Source organism: Mesoplodon densirostris, chromosome 11 (assembly GCF_025265405.1).
Source record: "Mesoplodon densirostris isolate mMesDen1 chromosome 11, mMesDen1 primary haplotype, whole genome shotgun sequence".
NCBI classification, from domain to species: Eukaryota; Metazoa; Chordata; class Mammalia; order Artiodactyla; family Ziphiidae; genus Mesoplodon; species Mesoplodon densirostris.
Window position 1 is genome coordinate 4,141,861 of NC_082671.1, and position 18,608 is coordinate 4,160,468.

Genomic DNA, 18,608 nt, shown 5'->3' on the forward strand with positions numbered 1-18,608 from the left:
CGCACGTACTTTTCTCGTAGCCGCCGCAGCTCTAACCTCAAGTCCTCATCTTCAATATCTGATTCATTGTCGCTGCTCATGTAAGAGGAGTTGAAGGAATGACTCAGGCCCTGGACAGGGAGGCTCTGTGAGCTCAGCTGTGGGGAGTGCGGACTCCCTGAGCCATCGTCCGCATCCCGACCGAGGAAGGCAGCCTCCAGGTCAGAGGACGGCCCGTTCAGATGTGAAGCCTCTGACAGTTCGGGCTTCTCTTTCTTTGGTATCACAGGAGGAAGGACATCATGTCCCAAAGCCAGAAAAGGAGGAGATACCACTGGTCCCTCCTTCTTTGCCTCAGTAATCTCGTCTTCGGTTCTTGAAACGGAGAAACGACCGACTTTGCTTGCTGTAGCTGTCACCTGAAAACGTCCAACCTTGGTAGGCTGCCCAGTTTCTGACGTTGCTGCTGAGGCAGGAGTTTTACGGGCGCTATCCGGCATATCTGAAGAGATGCCACAGATGGCTATCCCATTGGGCTCTGGCTTCACCAGGGTACTCTCTGGACTACTGCTTGATAGCACTGAGGACTCTGAAGTACTGGATTCAAAATGAACAGACTTTACATCTTCTGACTTATTTTTACCCTCTTTCTGGGGATCATCCATTGCAACTGAAACCTGACGGAAAGAGACCAAAAGTGAATCACTTTATTTCCCAGTCTGAGTAGGCTGATTGTTTACATAGCCCCTCCATCTCTGACTGTGAAAATAAACTGAATACCATTCACTGTAGAGCATGACATATCTATACTGAGATGTACAGATGAGATGTAGATTCTGAGCGGCTGGCTAAGCTAACTAAGTAAATTATTTACTTTCATATCTCATGTTGTGCACAGGACTCAGATTACATCTTAATGAAAATATAAATAACAACAGGTCATGGAATATTGAAGGTTGCTTGTGAACAAGAAAAACTACAAACATTAAATCCAATAAATGTTAAATGCCAGCTAAGCTTCAAGAATCAGCACAACTAGCTGGTGCTAAAAGAAGGATCTAGATCGTTGTCCTAGTTCGACAATGTATTATAAATACAAACTCAGGGCGGCGACAAGCTCTGAGAACCTCAGTTTACAAATGAGAAAAATATGACCTAATACCCCAACTTCAAGTGCTATCATGAGAATAATAAGAAAGCAGGTGTGAAAACAGAAAAAGAAAAAAAAAAAGATTTTCAAAGCTTGTATAGCCCTATGTACTAAGCCAGAAAATGTTCACTTGTTTCCCAACTGGGAAAATACAATTAGATGGTATTATTTGATAGATGACTCAGTATTTTCCCTTTGGAAATTAATCCTAAGAAAATTATCCTAAACATGGAAAATGTTTTTATGTACAAAGACATTCACTGTTACTTTACTTACTATGTTGGAAAAATTAGAAACAACCTAATGACTGACAATAGGAAAATGGTTAGATAAACCTACTACTAGATGGGAAAAAGCTACTAAGTATCAATATCATTCAGAGGAGAGCAGGGCCAATTTTAGATATACACATGTACAGAGCAAAAGGAATAGAAAAAAACACACCCCAAAAAGTAATCCCAGGGGTGGGGTGGAAGGATGGGCAGACAGTGTGACTATCTACTGTTTCTCTACTGTTCTAAATATTCTTTATTTTCTTTAATTAGCATGTATTATTTTTAAGAGGGGAAAATGATAAAGAGCTAAAAAGTGCTTTATATAAAAGAAATACATCATTGATGGCAATTAGGTCCCAAAAGGTAGATAATAAGTTTATTATATACACACTCCCCCCAAATTGGGAATCCCTTTTTTATTATATACACAATCCCCCAGCAGTGACTGTCTTACCTGAAATCGCCCCATCTTAAAAACACCAGTTCCTGAAGTGGGTGCTAGGATAGGACCTTCTGTGACTTGAGACACTGAAACAAGTACATGGAGGAGGAAAAGAACTTAAATCAGCATCCTTTTTTAGTTGGCTTCTTTTTGCTTCAGCCAGAAACACAGCAAAATGAGACTACTATCAGAAGAAGAAAGTTGTTACAGGCAAGGGAGATTTCCTTACCTCCCTTTCCCTGACCCTGTCCAACAAGAGGAAACAGTTACTGTTTGCTTTCCTACTAGACACCTTGAGTGTGAAAGACTGTATCGTTGTGAAACCCTCTACCTTCCCTTGTACACTCGCACAGAGGACATGGCACTGTTTGGAGGAATAAAAGTCACACAGCAGCAAGGCGGCTTCACGGCTTAACTCAAACATGAAGAGATACTATAAAAACTAAGGCTGGGCTTCCCTGGTGGCCCAGTAGTTGAGAGTCCGCCTGCCAATGCAGGGGACACGGGTTCGTGCCCCGGTCTGGGAAGATCCCACATGCCACGGAGCGGCTGGGCCCATGAGCCATGGCCGCTGAGCCTGCGCATCCGGAGCCTGTGCTCCACAACGGGAGAGGCCACAACAGTGAGAGGCCCGCGTACCACAAAAACAAACAAAAAACAAAAACAAAAAAAACAAAAAAAAAACACTAAGGCTAACAGGAAATGACACTACAATTTCATCCTATAATTCAAAGACAGAAATAAAAGAAGCGAACAATAAGATTTTACCTAGGATACTAAAGACCCATTTTTAAATGAAAACCAGCTATGGCAAACTGGTTTAGGCAACATTTAAGCAAAATCCTGGAACAGGACAGTGTAAGTGGCAGAATCACTGGTAAGTAGTTTTGAGCAACTTTAAAGCCACCGAGGTCCTCTTTAGGGACAATCACTTGTTTGAGTTTCTTTCTAGAGATAATTAATATATATCAGCATTTTCTTTATTTTATACAACTAGCAGAATATTGATTTTGATATTTTCATTTAATGATGTAACTTAGAGATCTTTCCATATCAGTCTCATTCTTTTTAATGGCTGCATAGTGTTGTAGTGTATGTATATGTTATATACATATGAAAAAAATTTAAATGTACCATATTTTATCCAGGCTTCTACTGATGTAAATTTAACTTATTCCAAACTTTTTTACTATAAAAGTGCTCTAATATGTATATTCTTATAGATCTGTGAAATAAATACCTAAAAATAGAAGTATTGGGTTGGCCAAGAAGTTCATTTAGGAACCCAAACAAACTTTTTGGCCAACCCAACACTGAATCGCTGTCATTTAAAATGCTGACAAACATAAACTGATCTCCAAAAAGGCTGTACCAAGTCACCAGTGGCTTTTAAACTTCTGAATTTACCAAGGACAGGCGAGAAATACGATCACTTGTAGTTTTATTCTGCATTTCTGTTTCATAAAGGAAGTTAAGTATCTTCATGTCTAAGTTTCTTTTTTTTCCGTATCTTTTGATTTTTTCTTGGTCCATGCCAAATTTACAGAAATTCTTTATATTAACAAAACTAGTCCTTTTTGTGATACGAATGTACAACACACACATTTCCCAGTTTTCCATTTATCTTTGGACGTAACAGTACTTTTTTCCCCCATGCCTAAGTTTAAAATCTATTAATGCTTCTGGGTTGGGGATTAAATGTAATAATAACATCTTTCTCTATATCAGGGAGCAGCAAACTATGATCTGTGGACCAAATTTAGCCCACTGCTTGTTTTTATAAATAAATTTTATTGGAACACAGTTAAACTCCTTCCTTTATTTATTATCTATTACTCCTTTTAGGCTACAATATGTTGGATACTTGAGTAGCTGTGACAGAGACTGTATGGACAGCAAAACCTAAAATATTCCCTTCCTGGCCTTTTACAGAACAAGTTTGTCAACCCTGCTCTAGACAGCTGGAAAAAAAAAAGAGATTCCTTTTGTTTTCGTACAGTTCTATTTTATGACCTCATTTTCCATCTTTGTTCCATTTTGAATTTACTTTGGCCTAGGCTAGTGATCTATCTTTACTTTTTTCCAAATGGCTGTCCAGTTGTCCCAAACCATTTACTGAAATATCCCCTTTTCTCAATGATTTGAAAGGCCACCTTTTTCATTTTCTACATTCCATTTTAGTTTGTCCATTTCTAATCTGTTCCACTGATTTTCAAGTCACTTCTTTTAAAATGAGAGCCAATTCAGATTGTGACTGCCTTGAAAATAATTTACTTTAGAAAGGTTTTAAGTGAAATTTAGCACTTAAGGAAGACAGGAAGAAGTAAGAGCATTCAGGTAATCTTATTAATAGTTGCACAGGGAATTACATTTATGTCAAGTGGTGTTGAGGAGAATGGATATAATAAAAGGGGAAATTATTATTAAGCATGTGCTATATAAAATTACATTAAGCATATCTCATTCGATTATTTTCACTTTTGATTATAAATGATTCTGAAGGAAAAGGCAACAAAAAATAAGTGTTACATTTCCCAGGTTCTGTGGGACTGATGGTGAAGAGATTTACAACAAAACTTCACAGCGTTAGTCGTTGATAATGAACTTAGGACTAAGCACATGGTGACAGAAGTTCTAAGAAAACATTGAAGTTCTTGGTATGGACAATTTTTACAAAATTAAGTTGGAAATGTGCCTTTTTAAAAAAGAGATATTTATGGACAGACCAATTCTAGAGACTCCAGAAACAGATAAAAATGTTTGGGGGCTTCCCTGGTGGCGCAGTGGTTAAGAATCCGCCTGCCAATGCAGGGGACACGGGTTCGAGCCCTGGTCTGTGAAGATCCCACATGCTGTGGAGCAACCAAGCCCATGTGCCATAACTACTGAAGCCTGTGCTCTAGAGCCCACGAGCCACAACTACTGAGACTGTGTGCCACAACTACTGAAGCCTGCACGCCTAGAGCCCATGCTCTGCAACAGGAGAAGCCACCGCAATGAGAAGCCCGTGCACCACAACAAAGAGTAGCCCCTGCTCGCCGCAACTAGAAAGCCCACGCACAGCAATGAAGACACAACACAGCCAAAAAAATAAAATAATAATGTTTAAACTGATGATTTGAAATCTTGCATTTGTATTTCTACCATCCATGCTGTTCAAACTTATCTCTATTTCTACACATCTCAAAAGCCAAGAGGTGGCCAATATATTAACTTTTATAAATATGCTTGAATTTCCTTGTATCTCTTACCAAGGATTTGGCTGAGCTAATAATAACAAAGGGTCTTATGCCAAGAAACTATCATTACTCCCTGGCATGCTACCCCTTAAAAAAAAAAGTAAAAAATTCACAACTTTGCTGATATTACATGCTCTCAATATTAGTATCAATGCTCCTCAATCATGAAATACATAAAAATGTTGTCCAACACAGTCTCAAGTACACCTACAAACTCTGGAGAACGTGTCTTTGAAATAGTAACCTCTACCATCAATTACAGGAAGGTTGGAAGTGGGAATACAGAGGAAGAAGGGTGCTTCTCACCATCCTTCTGAAGCTGGGCTCCTGCTTCCACAACTGCTGTTGGAGCCACCACGGACACGGGCTGCAAACACACACAGATACACAACATCTTTAGCATCAGTGACTTAAAAAGAGTGACTTTATAACCTAAAAATAAGTCTGATGTAAAGAAAGACAGGCATTTTAGAGATTTTTAAAAGAAATTTTGAGTCTTAACCTTTCCAAACTGCTTTCTTAATTTTTTTCATGGAATGCTCAGAAGTATAACTTGGATATTAATAGAAAAAGTAGTTTTACTCAGAACATTATCGTGTCACAAGCCTAAAAGGAAGAAGTTAAGACTTCGAACTTAAAGTATAGCCTCCTGCAAAGCATAAACACAAAGTCCATAGAACTGATCTGTGGTATGATTCTAACCACAGGTAAGACAAGAAAAGTGTCTCCCAAATCAAATTTTTTCCATAGTTACACTACTGGGTCAGTGTTACTCTTTCATTCATCGTCTCATTTCTGTCGACTGGAACAAGCAAAGACTCTGATTAGGCGTTAAAGGTATTAATAATGGTCTAGGTTACAGCTTATATTCCAGGAATATAATATATTAGGGTTGCGGAGCGATTTTATCAGAACTCACACCAACTGCAGACGTCAGCACAACGGTCTCTGGACTGAGCGTTCTTCTCAGCTGAGCATCCAGATCTCCCAGGGGCTGCTGGGGCTGAAGGACACAACACAGTGAGCACAGCCTCGGGCACAGCCAGAGCCGGCTTACACAGGACACACTGCTTCCTGCGTCAGGGCCACACAACATAACATGCGTCTGCTCACTCAACATGAAACTCAATATCCTAAGTTCAACTTAGCTGTACTGCTTAAATCAATTACCACGCTCTCAAAATTTTACTGTCAAGTTCTCAAGCCACAGAAAAACTCAGTTACATTTATGTTTTTACAGTTTTGAAGTCTTCTTTCTTAACCTTCTATGTTTGATGTTACTTAGAGATAGAAAAGTTAACTATTTGTCCTCTTCTTAAAAATATATTCTGAAACATGTATCAAGATTGATTGGTAGATTAACTGTACTGTTCCCTATTTTCTTTTTCAGTTGGGTACATCTTTCTGAGAGCCTGTCCTTATGAATAAAAGATGGCATTAACATACTCTGTCACTATCTTGGCTTCTATCAACCTATGCCTCTCCAGCCTTCATCTATGCTTCTCCCTCTATATGCAGCACCATCCACTTATCCTTACCCACTACGTATCTAATTTGCAGTTTCTCATCACATTTTGGGCCCTCTTAGGAACTGGAATACATGTTTTTAATGAGAAAATAGGTTCAAGACTTTCACAATGCCTTTTTTTTTCAAAATTTAGCAGCCTATGGAATCGGTTCTCTATTGTAGTTATTACTTTATTATGGCAAGTTCCTTAAATTATGTTTTACTGTACATCTGGGATTAAAGAAGTAGGATAAATTCAGACTTCAAGTTAGCAATTTACCATGTTTTTCTTATATCTTATTCTAAAATAAAATCCTAATTTATTTTCAATGTTTACTAGCTTGTCCCATGTCAGAAGTTTTTTCATAGTTACAATGGGATCATACCAAGTACTTTATTTATGGGAATTCAACTAATGTGTAGGGTGGGGGGTAGGGTGGGAAAGGGAAATAATAATTTAAATAGTGCAGGCAATTCTGACCCGTGGTGAGCAGAACTGAGTGTGAGATGGGACTCTCACATTCACGTCACCGGTCTCAGTTCTTCTTGGAGCAGTCTCATGTTAGCTGAGCTGTGTGGTTTTTGTATTTTAAGATATAATACCTGTTTTTTTATAAACATGACCCTTACACCCAATTACTTCATTCGGTGGTCACCGAAAAAAAATGTCAAACATTCAAGAAAAAACAGGTTGTACTGAACTCATAGAAAAAGGGCGCTACCAGTTATCAGGGTGGTACCCTTTCCTCAGGAACTTTCACAGTTAATTTTGATGACATATAATTTTTCACTTCCACAATGGTCGAATCTTTCACTGTTCTACAAAAGTATGAATGACAGAGGAATTACATTTCTTTTGGCAAACTGTCACGTTTGCTATTTTCTTTTTTCGTTAAGATATGAAAAAATATTAATATCAAATGATTTTTAGATGATTTGCTTCTTACTTTAAGTAGGGCCTGTATCATCAGCTATGGTGTTTTAAAAGAAAGTTTTTACTAAGTCAAAATTCAAATAGGAGCCAGAAGGCAAGATCATGCAATGGAGAATTTAAATAAGCTCTGTGAAAGAAAGGAGAGGCACAAAAAGAAATCTGCCAAGTCTTAGGGCACCTGCGTTAGTGAAGGTCCTGGAAAAGGTGGCAGCTGCTCGCTGGGTGGAGTACCAGCTGGAAGTTCAGTACCCACTGGCAGCACCTACAGACACGAAGGGAAATTCAAGTCCATGAGACACTAAGAGTAAAGACTGCACACTGGAGAGCACACCAACTAATTCAAATGCAGAAGCATAAGAATAAAATGTATCTAGTTAAGGCAAGCTTGTCACCTGGGTTACACTCTGGTATCTACCTTAAATAAAGGACATTATAACCATGATACCCATTACAGGGGTTACTATGACATACCAATAAACGAACAGAAAAGTTTAGTAAAAGGCTATCCCTAGTGAAAATAGAGAGAACAAAGGCTGTTTAGACACAAGAGGCACAGTCCAGATACTCCTGAGCCTCTTATTTGGTACAGTATTATCAGGCTTTCCTGGGAAAACACAACAGTTCAGAAATAACCATGGGGCAGGTCTGATAACGAAAGGCATCAGAAATCTAATACTATCAAGTAATCTGTATTTTGTCTGAGTGAAGCCTCTATATTACCCTGCTGTAAAAAGAGTCTCACATCAATGGCAATGCAGAAAGATGGGCGAAGCATACAATACAGTAGGAGAAACACAGCCTTGTTATTTGGAGAAGATGAGAGACTGAATATGGCAGAATGAGAGGAAGCCACCATAGCAGAACCAGAAAACACATTCTAGTTATTTTATCCCTAGCATTAGATTAATTTCTCCTCCACCACATCGAAGTCATCACCAACTTCCAACGTTTTATAAACCTCAAATTGTACATCTATGGAATCTGAGCAAGGCAGAAAATTTGCTTCATTCTCATGGAAACAAAAACTGTGAACTGCTGTTACTATGTACAATTGCCAGCAGAAACATTCAGCTCCCTTTTGGGACACGGATTTCTTCAGTCTGTACCAATTCAGAAATAATGCCTGTATTTTACCTAACTGTTATACACTCTTAGAAAATCTTACAACATAATTAACCCCCAATCCTGCCATATTTCATTAAAAAAAAACCCTCATGTTCATGTACATACATCCTAAAATCACCTTCAATCAATTTATTTAATAAATACCGAGTACCTACCACAAGCTAGGCATCTTTATAACTATACTGCAAGGCTGTATTGTAAAAAGGGGAGGGGGAGAAGAGTGATCATATTTTTCAAACTATTTCAAAACGAGAAGCTTACTGGAGGCTTAGTTAAAGGTGGCTTTGGTGCAGCAGTTCCAGGTTTCACTCCTGGTACAGTGCTGACTGGGGTGGAAACTTGCCCAGGAGTGACCGCTGGTATAACTGACGAACCAGTTGTTCCTAAGGGCAAACTGGTTGGTGGTAAGCAAGTACTTGTAGTGGAAGTCATGAGTTTGCTTGGTGCAACAGCAGTGGTTGGGAGGCCTGGTGTGACGGCGGTCTCCATGACGAATGACGTGTCCAGCGAGACAGAAGCATGCTGAACTCCAGATGAGCTGTGCTCACTAAAGAGAGACCGCAGTTTTTCCTCTAAAGTCTTTATGTCATCAATCCCAGGAGCTTTGGGTTGAGTATCAGCATCTATTTCAGGACAGTGAGTATGGGGCTGGTTGGGAAGCAAAGCTGGTTGAGGTTGACTATGAATTAGTGTCTGCTGTACAGCAGGCACATTGGCAACAGGTTGTACCAAAGGTGGGATACTAGCTACTTGGGGTAGTAAAGGTGTGGAAGTAGGTCCTGCCTGGGAAAGGGCAGGAGTAGAAGCCACAGCTGATGGGATGACCAAAGGATGAGCCACACCAGGCTGAGAAACAGCACTAGATACCCCTGCTCCCAGGGAGGGAGAGGCAGATGACGTGGGGAGGGACAAAGCCAATCCGGTCATGCTGCTGTGAGATACCTTATCCAGTGCGTGCGCACTAACCACTACAGTCTCAGCTCGAGTAAGAGCAGAGGTGCTGCTGCTGGGGGGAAGGGACGGCTGTGCAGCTAGACTCGGGACTGGAGCGGTGGCTGACACGGATGTGAGCGTGGCTGCCCCAGCCATGCTGCCCGCTACCTGCTGCGACGATACAGGTGAAGGCTTAGCGCCTGGAGCAGCAGCACTGCTCACTGCAGAGGCTGCCGTCACTGAGACTGGTACAGAGGGGAACGTGCCTGTACTGGAAACAACGCTCCCAGGTGTGGGAGCCTGAACTGACTGGGATGTCGCTGACACTGAGACAACTGCAGGCACTGAGATGCTTGGCACCACACTGGGAAGTACCGGGGATTCAGATGCAGGTGGTACAGGGAGACCACTGGAGGGCATTACACCTGTGCAGGTGGCAACTCCAGCAATGCCCTTTTCAGTGGGCACTGCCACCTCAGACTGAACGGCTGATGTGGAAGCGTCACTAAGAGGGAAGCCCGTGGCAGGGGCTGCCGCTGAGGGTACGGCTGCCGCTGTAGCTGGAGCTCCAGCAGGGCTGATCACGGAAGGGGGCACTGCTGGGAACGCTGGCCCCGTTGGACGGAAGTTGGCAGGTGCTGTGCTCGGCCCCTCTGCCATATGCCCACGTCTAAGTTCAGAAAAGGCCTGCTGTAGACTAAGGGATGAAGCAGAGTGAGACAAGCTCATTCCAGCGCCAGCAGATGTAGAAGCAGCAACTGCAAAGGAAAATAAAAACTCAGAATCAGTTCTTTTTAAAGAGGTGGGTTCAAAAGACTGTCTGAACAATCTACTTTTGGGATTCCCAGCAATGCCACATACCAACAAGGTATAAAACCTCCCCCAAGGACATGATAGGCTCTAAAACGGCTAAGTGATATAGCAGTTCCAGCAAAAGAAATGATCTTGTATGAATATCTATTTCTGAAAACACACGGAGTAACCTCAAACGATATACAGCAGTGCTAAATGGAGATACAAACACACAGTGCTGAATCTACACAGTATCAATCACACGGGCTGTATCTAGTATGGCCACCCTTCTGTGCCCTTTTGCTCAAATCCTCTCTATTCATCACCTATTTCCCTGTCTCCAAATGTTTATCTGTTGGTCAGTCTCAATTTTCTACTGTTCTTTACTGTCTATGTCATCATTTGAACTACTGCTTGATGACCAAGCTTCCAATAAAGGAGAGACACAGGATTTATATATGTATGTGGTAGAAGCAATTCCTTACCTGTATCTGATACTTCACTGAAAATTTTTGATTCTCGTAATCGACTTTCTGGCACAGGACTTACTATAAACCGTCTTCCAGCAGAATGAACAACTTGAGTTAAAGAACTGGTAGGAAGGCCTGCTTAAAACGAAACAAACCATTTAATTGCATTATTATTATATACATTGTCACTCACACAAAGCTTCAAGATTCCATTATGAGCACAAAACTTCTTAGGTCAAAGGTAAGAACAAACAGTGGAAAGAAAAAAATTCACCTATTTGCTGTGGCATGGAAGATGCAGGCATTGGTTGTTTGAACTCTCCTTCCAATTTCTACAACAAACAAAAGTGATTAAATTCATTCTCTCACTCAATCTTAATGAGCAGGCAAAGCAAATCGCCACATGCAACAAGAACATAAATGTTGATAATCTCAGTTACAGGTGTAATGTGGTACCGCTGGACATCGTGCAAGGCAAATTTAGCAAATATTTAACATAAACGAAGCTTCACTATGGGAACACTGAACCTACTTGAGAACCTGCAAAGCCATAGTCATCCTTTCCCTGGAGACTCTCCAATCCCTGGTCACCCTCTGGCTCCACACTGACGTCCTCACTGAGCATTTCATCAGCTTTTTCAATAATATCCCGCACTTGTTCCACAAATGCCTCTCTCTCCATTGCCAGAATAAAGTCATTGTTCACCTGTAAAAGAAATGTGACATTAGCTTAATTAATAGTGTTTCCCAAGCTTTAGGTCATTCAATCACCACTTTCATGACTTCTGTCCTATCTGCATACCACCTGTATTATTATTTAGTTAATATTTAATATGTAAGTTAGTTCTTCAATACCTAGTTAGACATGCCCTACACAAAAGCACCTCTAAATCACAGGTTTGGTGTGCTAGTTATATTCACATTGAAATAAATATTTAACTGTCAAAATAGTTTACAAAATATTGCATATGTGCCTAGGGCAGTGGATACGAAGATAAGGTATGAAGGAAAAATTTGGAACTCCAGAAACAGACATACCATAATTGTTGCTATCTCCTCAGGATTGTCACCATCTAAATCAAATTTGAATGTAACCATTTTCCGATTGTGAGTCTCTAATTGACATTCTACTACCCGGTCTCCTTTATTTGAAACCTGAAAAAGAAAAAAGAAAAAAGAAAAGGTACTTCATATCTCAGAAGAACAATGCTCAGATCTGTTACTGAATGTGACAAAGTAACATAGGTTAACTTAAGCCGAATGTTACCACTATTCCTTGAAGCACTGCTACTTTGCCTCTTAAACTAGGAGCAAGAAAACCTTAAGAAAATATCAGCCTTTCAGCTACTTACACATCTTCCACTGAAGGGTCTGGTAAGAATGTAAGATCTTTGTTTTACAAATAAAAACTATTTTTTTTTTAGAAATATGCAATTTAACAGTATCATTTGGGTGATACAAGATCCTAAACTTTCACCAATACACCCAAGCCTTAGAAGTATTTAAATGGTATGAACTAACTATATGAAACCCAGAAGTCAGCAATACTTACATTCAAAATTCTCAATTTTGGGCGTGAAGTCTTTTCGTGACGAGAGCGACTTCTCACGGACTTTCGGTAATGCCGTTTGGCAGCCCTCCCTTCATGCCTCCCGCTGGACGATGGGGCATTCTCGTTGCCGTCGCTCATACCTGAGGCTACATCTGAATGTGCACTTCGGGAAAAAAGGCTCAGTTTATGATGAGATTTGAAGGTGAGACATTTTAAAGTTTCCTACCGTCCTATCTACCAGTCAAGAAAGGAGAACTGGACTGTCACATACCTGTCTACGGAAGAGACCAATGTCGCAGGCTGGGTGGGTTGTGGCTGAGCCACCGGCACTGGCTCTGGAGGAGCCGCCTGAGAGACGCCCTGAGAGATCTGTAAACAGAAAGGATACTTCACACCCTGGCAGTAATATACTGGATTGATTGTCGACCATCCCCAAGAAGCTACTCGTCTTTTCCTTATCCCTCCTCTAAGTCCTAGAAGCACTACATTTACTAGTAATTCTTAATATTCAGCATCTACAGACAGTCATCTTAAACTTGCAAAGGAAATTTCTAAAGCTAGTCTCTGGTATAGACGGCACAGTGTGTCATCAGCAAAAACAGCTTCTAGGTAGTGAGAAACTACAACCTGCCGTGCAGCCAGCATCTCAGAATGTGCAACAGGGCAGGCAGAGCAAAGTGCAAAGACAGCTCAGAGCTTTCTCCAAGAGGGGCAAAAATGATCACCGGGAGCACAGCAGGGTCAGGTATTCTGGTGGCTCTGCCAATGGCAGGAGTCTGTGAAAGGCTAAGAACAGCGGCTGAAGGGACAGCTAGAGAAGTGACGTGCTAGCAGGGCTATCTCCTCCAAGGCTCACTCACTTCCCAACAGAGCAGCCAGTGGCAACAAGGCCCCACACTGGCATTTCACTCGGCTGCAAGAAGAAGTCATTCAGAAGTTAGTTTGCGATAGTTTCCAAGTGCATTCTAAACCAGGGGAACCTATGTTTCTCCTTTGTCATTTTTATCCCATTATACATATAGTTTAGACATAAACAGGCAGGAATTCCATTTACCTCCAGAGCTGCTTGCTGGGAGGATGTAGTGGGGGCTTGTGCTAAACTCACTGCTGGCTGGGACACTTGAACCTGTCCTCCTATACTGCCCACAGGAACCAAAAGGCTTGATTCCACATAAGGCTGCACCACTGTAGGAAAGTAACCTGGTGCAGCCAGTGCTTCTGCCGGCATGGGAGGGGACAGGACTGTGGAAGGAATGCACACAGAAGCCACGCTGGAAGAGGGAGCAAGATTTGAGTCTCCTGGGTACTGTGGTGGCAGTCGAGGTGGGAAGCCCTGTGACAGAAACGAGGAAGGGGAATTAGTGCAGGTTGGGTCATCAAATGAGCAAAACAGCAAGACAAGCAAGAAAAAAAAAAGAAAAAAAAAAAAAAGGGAACATAGCGAAGAAAAGTAGCCTGATCTCTTTCTAATATAATTTAAAGAAGATTCTTGAAATGAAATGGTTAACTGATTTCAATTTAGGGGACAGGACTGTACACAACTATACTTTTAAGTTGCTATTTTTTCCCCTCCTGGAGACTATTTAAATAGGAGGAATAGACATAATTCCTTCTAGAAAATACCTGCTTTCTACCCAATCAAACAGGAGAATGCAAAAACTCTTCAAGGTATCAGTCATTCCAGTCATATAATGACTTGCTAATATTCTAAATCTAAACCCTGAAGCTTTTTACTGATACCATGTTGGCTACCCATATTTACTCTTCCCATAAAAAAAAGTAGCCTGATATATTCTATTATTAGCCATATCTAGCTTTCAATCAGCTTACACTGAATATTGAGAGAACCATTTTTCTCCCAAGAGATGTCTTGGGGAAAATGGAAATGAGTCATCAGACATCATTGCCCTGTCCTTTCTCAGAATTTTACTATTTTAGCATCTCTGGTTGAGATCAGCAACTTTTGTTATTGTTAGTTATTCTGATATTCAGTTATTAGGTTTTTAAGTCCTTGATGTTCTATCATTAGAACCAAACCCTCTGGTGCCCTCCTTCTCACCAGCCAACACGGTACCTGGTAGAGAACATCTCCAGAGGGGAGTGGAGCCTCAGCAGTCTGCCCGAGGTTAGCGGCTATCCCCATGGACTGAACTGCTGGCTGCAGGAGCTGCGGGTGAGCCTGACTTGGCAGGTGAGTCACAGGCTGCAGGAGGGTGGGAAGCTGACTAGGGACCACGGTGGGTCCCCCTGGGGCTGCAGCTGCTGGAGCAGAGGAAGCCAAGGTAAGCAGAGGCTGATTAACGCCAGCTGCCATGGTGACAGGAAGCGGGGAGAAAGCTGGCTGAGGAGCTGAGGGGATCTGAGAGACAGGGTACTGGGGGAGTGAGGAAGGCGGGAATGGCTGTCCCACAGGGAGGAAGTGAGCACCAGAATGGACTGGAACAACTGAGGGCTGTGTCGCGACTGGGATCTGAGGTTCGCCTTGGATAGTTGGTACTGGCTGGGAAACTGGAAGCTGGGAAGGTAAAGAAAAACAAAACAGACAGACTTTTAAAAAAAAAAGCAAGGCTGCCAAAAGCAAGACTTATGTATTAGCCAAAAAGAAAGAAAATTAAAACAAACACCAAACCCCTGCATACATTAGTGTAAGTTAATGTGCCACATAAGAGCAGGGAGAGGACGACAGGAGACAGGAGGCTGATAGACTGGCTGCTGTTCCAAATCTTTTGTGGTAGGAATTCTGCTCATGCTTCATCGTTCACCAATAAAGAGAACCCTTCCATACGAAAGGTTGTTTTCTTTACAGCCTGGCTGAGATATGTTTCACATACCATAATCCACTGGCATGTTTGCTGTCACTGAATCTACAACTGATACTACAGTGATTACTGAAATTCAAAGGACTTCCTTCCCAGTGGAGTTAGAGCTCATCCATAGTGCTTCCACAATTCTTAAGTCTAACACAGGCCTGTAAAAGTAGGTCTAATTACTATATTTCACTGATTGTATGATGCAATCATCCCTTTCCATCACCTGGTCATTTTAATGTTTAGGACATTAAGATATATCTTACAATTAATGGTATGTCAGTTCTCAGTGTTACATAAAATAATGGTGCATTTTACAATTGACAGTATCTCAGATGTGATGAAATATGACAGAAACAATACAAGCACAAGCCCCGATGTTAAAGCTGAAAAAAGGTCATTCAGAAGAGCTTATCTTCTACAGGGTTACTTTTCTTTCCTTTTTTTTAAAAAAAAATATTTATTTATTATTTATTTGGCTGTGCCGGGTCTTAGTTACAACACGCAGGATCTTTAGTCGCAGCATGCGGGATCTAGTTCCCTGACCAGGGGTCGAACCTGGGCCCCCTGCATTGGGAGCACGGAGTCTTAGCCACTGGGCCACTAGGGAAGTCCCCAGGGTTACTTTTCAAGTGACTAGAAGGATAACTTAGAAAAAAAAATCATTCCATATAAGGGTTTTTTATGACTTCAGAAGGCAATGAAGGAAGGAAACAATGCATAAATCTACGTGAAAACACAGCATAATTGCAAACCTAGAATGATAGGTACAACTGACAATTCTAGAAAATGTCCAAGGTTCAATTACTACAGCACCTTTATCAGTTCTATACCTGTCAAACTGATTTTAGGCTGATAAACCTAAAAGTTAAACATTTTTGGATTATCGCTGCTGTATATACACATTTATATTAACCAATGCATATACACAAAAGAAGCAATTTTCACTTCATTTTTGCAGTGAAAATAACCAATTTTCACCATTAGGGAAGGTAGAAGTCACGTGGCACTCCTTTCTAGAAGTTAAGCGTTCACCTGTTTTCCTGCTGACACATGCGGAAAGGACTGTGGAGGTTGAGGCTGACTTGCGGGCTGTGCAGTCATGGCCTCGCTGGAGGCTGACGTCTGGGGAAGTGCATACTGCGCTGTCTGCTGAGAGGGGGCTGTCTGCTGCACTCCTTGCTGCTGAGAAGAAAACCATCACTCAGTTTGATTTCAAGTCATTAACAGCATGTTTCTAAGGAAGTATGTTTGCCTATCAGTGTCTGTAAAAGATGGCAATTTTAGTAATCAAGACATGCACAAACCCAAATTCACCAATTCCCCTTTCTACACATTTTTCTTTTTCATCTGGTCTTCTTTATTTGTGATGGTACAACCAAGAACTAACCCATGTTTCAAAGTTTGAGTCACCACTGGCTCTTCACCTAACAGGCTCCTTGCCCCAGTAGCAGCTCAGGTATTTACAAACACCTTCAGACACCATGTCCAAACAGACCCTCTCTCCTCCAAATTCCTCCCTCTTTGTTCCCATTTCTTGATAGCAGCTCTCACTTTGGTCCTATATTTAACTAATCCAATCTCTTCCTTTAATCTCTTTCCCTTAATCTATCAATATTTCATCAACTGTGTAATTTGCTTAAAGAATAGCTTTGATAATGGCTACAAAATGGGAGAAAAGCATTGAATTTTGAACTTCAGCTTTACCATTTACTAGCTGTGATACCTTAGAGATTGCTCATTTTCCTGCCAAAATGAGGTTTCCTTCTTTGAAAACGAGGATACTGTCACTCAACTCAACGTACGGCAAAGGGAATGTCATCTGGAAATCAAGCATGTGCTAGGCACTCTGGTATAATACACCTAAACTTGATGAATGGCATGTAATTGTACCCAAACACTAAATTTTGCCATAAAATTAATGGCCCCCTCTAGCCTAACAAAAATCGGAACTTCATAGCTGACTTTCAAGACTCTTTAATACCTATAACTAATTTAAATTTTTTAATTTTTAAATACAAAAACAACACCTGTTTGTAATAAAAATTTTAAGCAATATATTAGATTAATAGAGTTAAATGAAAATACCCAACCTCATTTCTCCACAGGCAATCACAATTAGTGGTTTGGTGCATCGACTTTATGGATTTCCTTCTAGGCATAAGTGGTCATTTACACACAAGCTGATTTTGTTTTTAAAAACAAAACAAAAACACACCCATTTTATAAATACTGTTCTCTGACATGCCACTTTCATTTTATTTATCAATGGCACTGATATCCTAATGATGAACACTTTGGTTGATTGAATTTTGTTACTTAAAATAATGCTGCAACCAATGATAGCCTTTAGCAGCCTTAGCAGCCTTCAAACATATAATACAGTATTATCAACTACAGTCACTATGCTGTACATTGCATCCCCAAGACTTATTTATTTTTGTTTTTATGTCTATTATGCATCTACCCACCTTAACAAGCATCCTAGATTTTGTTAGGTGATAATCTGCAAATAATATTTTTACTTTCCTGATATTTATTCCTCATTTCTTTCTTATTATACCAATTAAAACCATCAAAAGAATCCTGAAATATAATAGTGACAGTAGTCATGTTTTATCCTTATTTATTTCTGATAATGGATTCTTAACTTAAAAAAATTAGGAACAAATGGCTGAATTATATAAAATTTATTTTCAGCAACTAAGATATATCATATGTATCCGACTGTAAGGCAGCTCTGAATATAAGACAATTTTGCCCATTTTCCCACTAAGAAAGAAGAACCAAGAAAGTAGAAAACCTTTTTGATTAACTTGAATATATTTAAACTTTAAGGAATTCACTGTGAACTATCTACAGTTATCTAAGCCATTAATTTTCATACCTAAATAAGATCGTCTTTTATATAAATATACTAATTCAGAAATGTTGCTCCCCTTGCCTCATTCAAATTCTTCACATTGTAATTATACATCAGCATTTTTATCTTCAGGGAAGCTACACTATGAATGATCTCGCTTTTCTGGCGCATAACATAGTACTTTTTCTTTAAGTTGTGTCTTGAGGTAAAATCTGCAGTGACAAGCATCTGCTTGATTATTAGTATTAGGACAATTCTATTGTTTTTGCAATTGTCTTACAGGTGTATATTCATGTAACCTTTAAGTGATCTTCAAATGTTATTTACAATGAACCTGGAGCAGTGAAGTTGTTCCCCTAAGGACAAAATCTATGTGTTTTTTTTTTTTTTTTTTTTTCTTTTTGCGGTATGCGGGCCTCTCACTGTTGTGGCCTCTCCCGTTGCGGAGCACAGGCTCCGGATGCGCAGGCCCAGCGGCCATGGCTCACGGGCCCAACCGCTCCGCGGCATATGGGATCCTCCCAGACCGGGGCACGAACC

The 18,608-nt window shown here is 40.6% G+C and overlaps 1 protein-coding gene across 16 annotated transcripts in view; it reads right to left on the reverse strand.

The window, feature by feature from the left end:
• The window catches only part of WNK1 (WNK lysine deficient protein kinase 1), a 136,312-nt gene that overhangs the window by 12,377 nt on the left and 105,327 nt on the right, over positions 1 to 18,608 (reverse strand). For 4 of the 16 annotated variants that reach the window (XM_060113635.1, XM_060113643.1, XM_060113641.1 and 1 more), the window contains 15 exons: positions 16,241 to 16,390; positions 14,473 to 14,913; positions 13,453 to 13,731; positions 12,670 to 12,767; positions 12,399 to 12,561; positions 11,885 to 12,001; positions 11,379 to 11,552; positions 11,121 to 11,178; positions 10,862 to 10,984; positions 8,913 to 10,342; positions 7,705 to 7,788; positions 6,005 to 6,088; positions 5,392 to 5,452; positions 1,859 to 1,932; positions 10 to 656 (listed from right to left, as the gene is read on the reverse strand). In XM_060113635.1, the coding sequence (XP_059969618.1) occupies positions 10 to 656; positions 1,859 to 1,932; positions 5,392 to 5,452; positions 6,005 to 6,088; positions 7,705 to 7,788; positions 8,913 to 10,342; positions 10,862 to 10,984; positions 11,121 to 11,178; positions 11,379 to 11,552; positions 11,885 to 12,001; positions 12,399 to 12,561; positions 12,670 to 12,767; positions 13,453 to 13,731; positions 14,473 to 14,913; positions 16,241 to 16,390 (3,983 nt within the window). The remainder of the gene's footprint in view (positions 1 to 9; positions 657 to 1,858; positions 1,933 to 5,391; positions 5,453 to 6,004; positions 6,089 to 7,704; positions 7,789 to 8,912; positions 10,343 to 10,861; positions 10,985 to 11,120; positions 11,179 to 11,378; positions 11,553 to 11,884; positions 12,002 to 12,398; positions 12,562 to 12,669; positions 12,768 to 13,452; positions 13,732 to 14,472; positions 14,914 to 16,240; positions 16,391 to 18,608) is intronic. The other 12 variants (XM_060113648.1, XM_060113646.1, XM_060113640.1 and 9 more) reach the window with 8 other exon arrangements.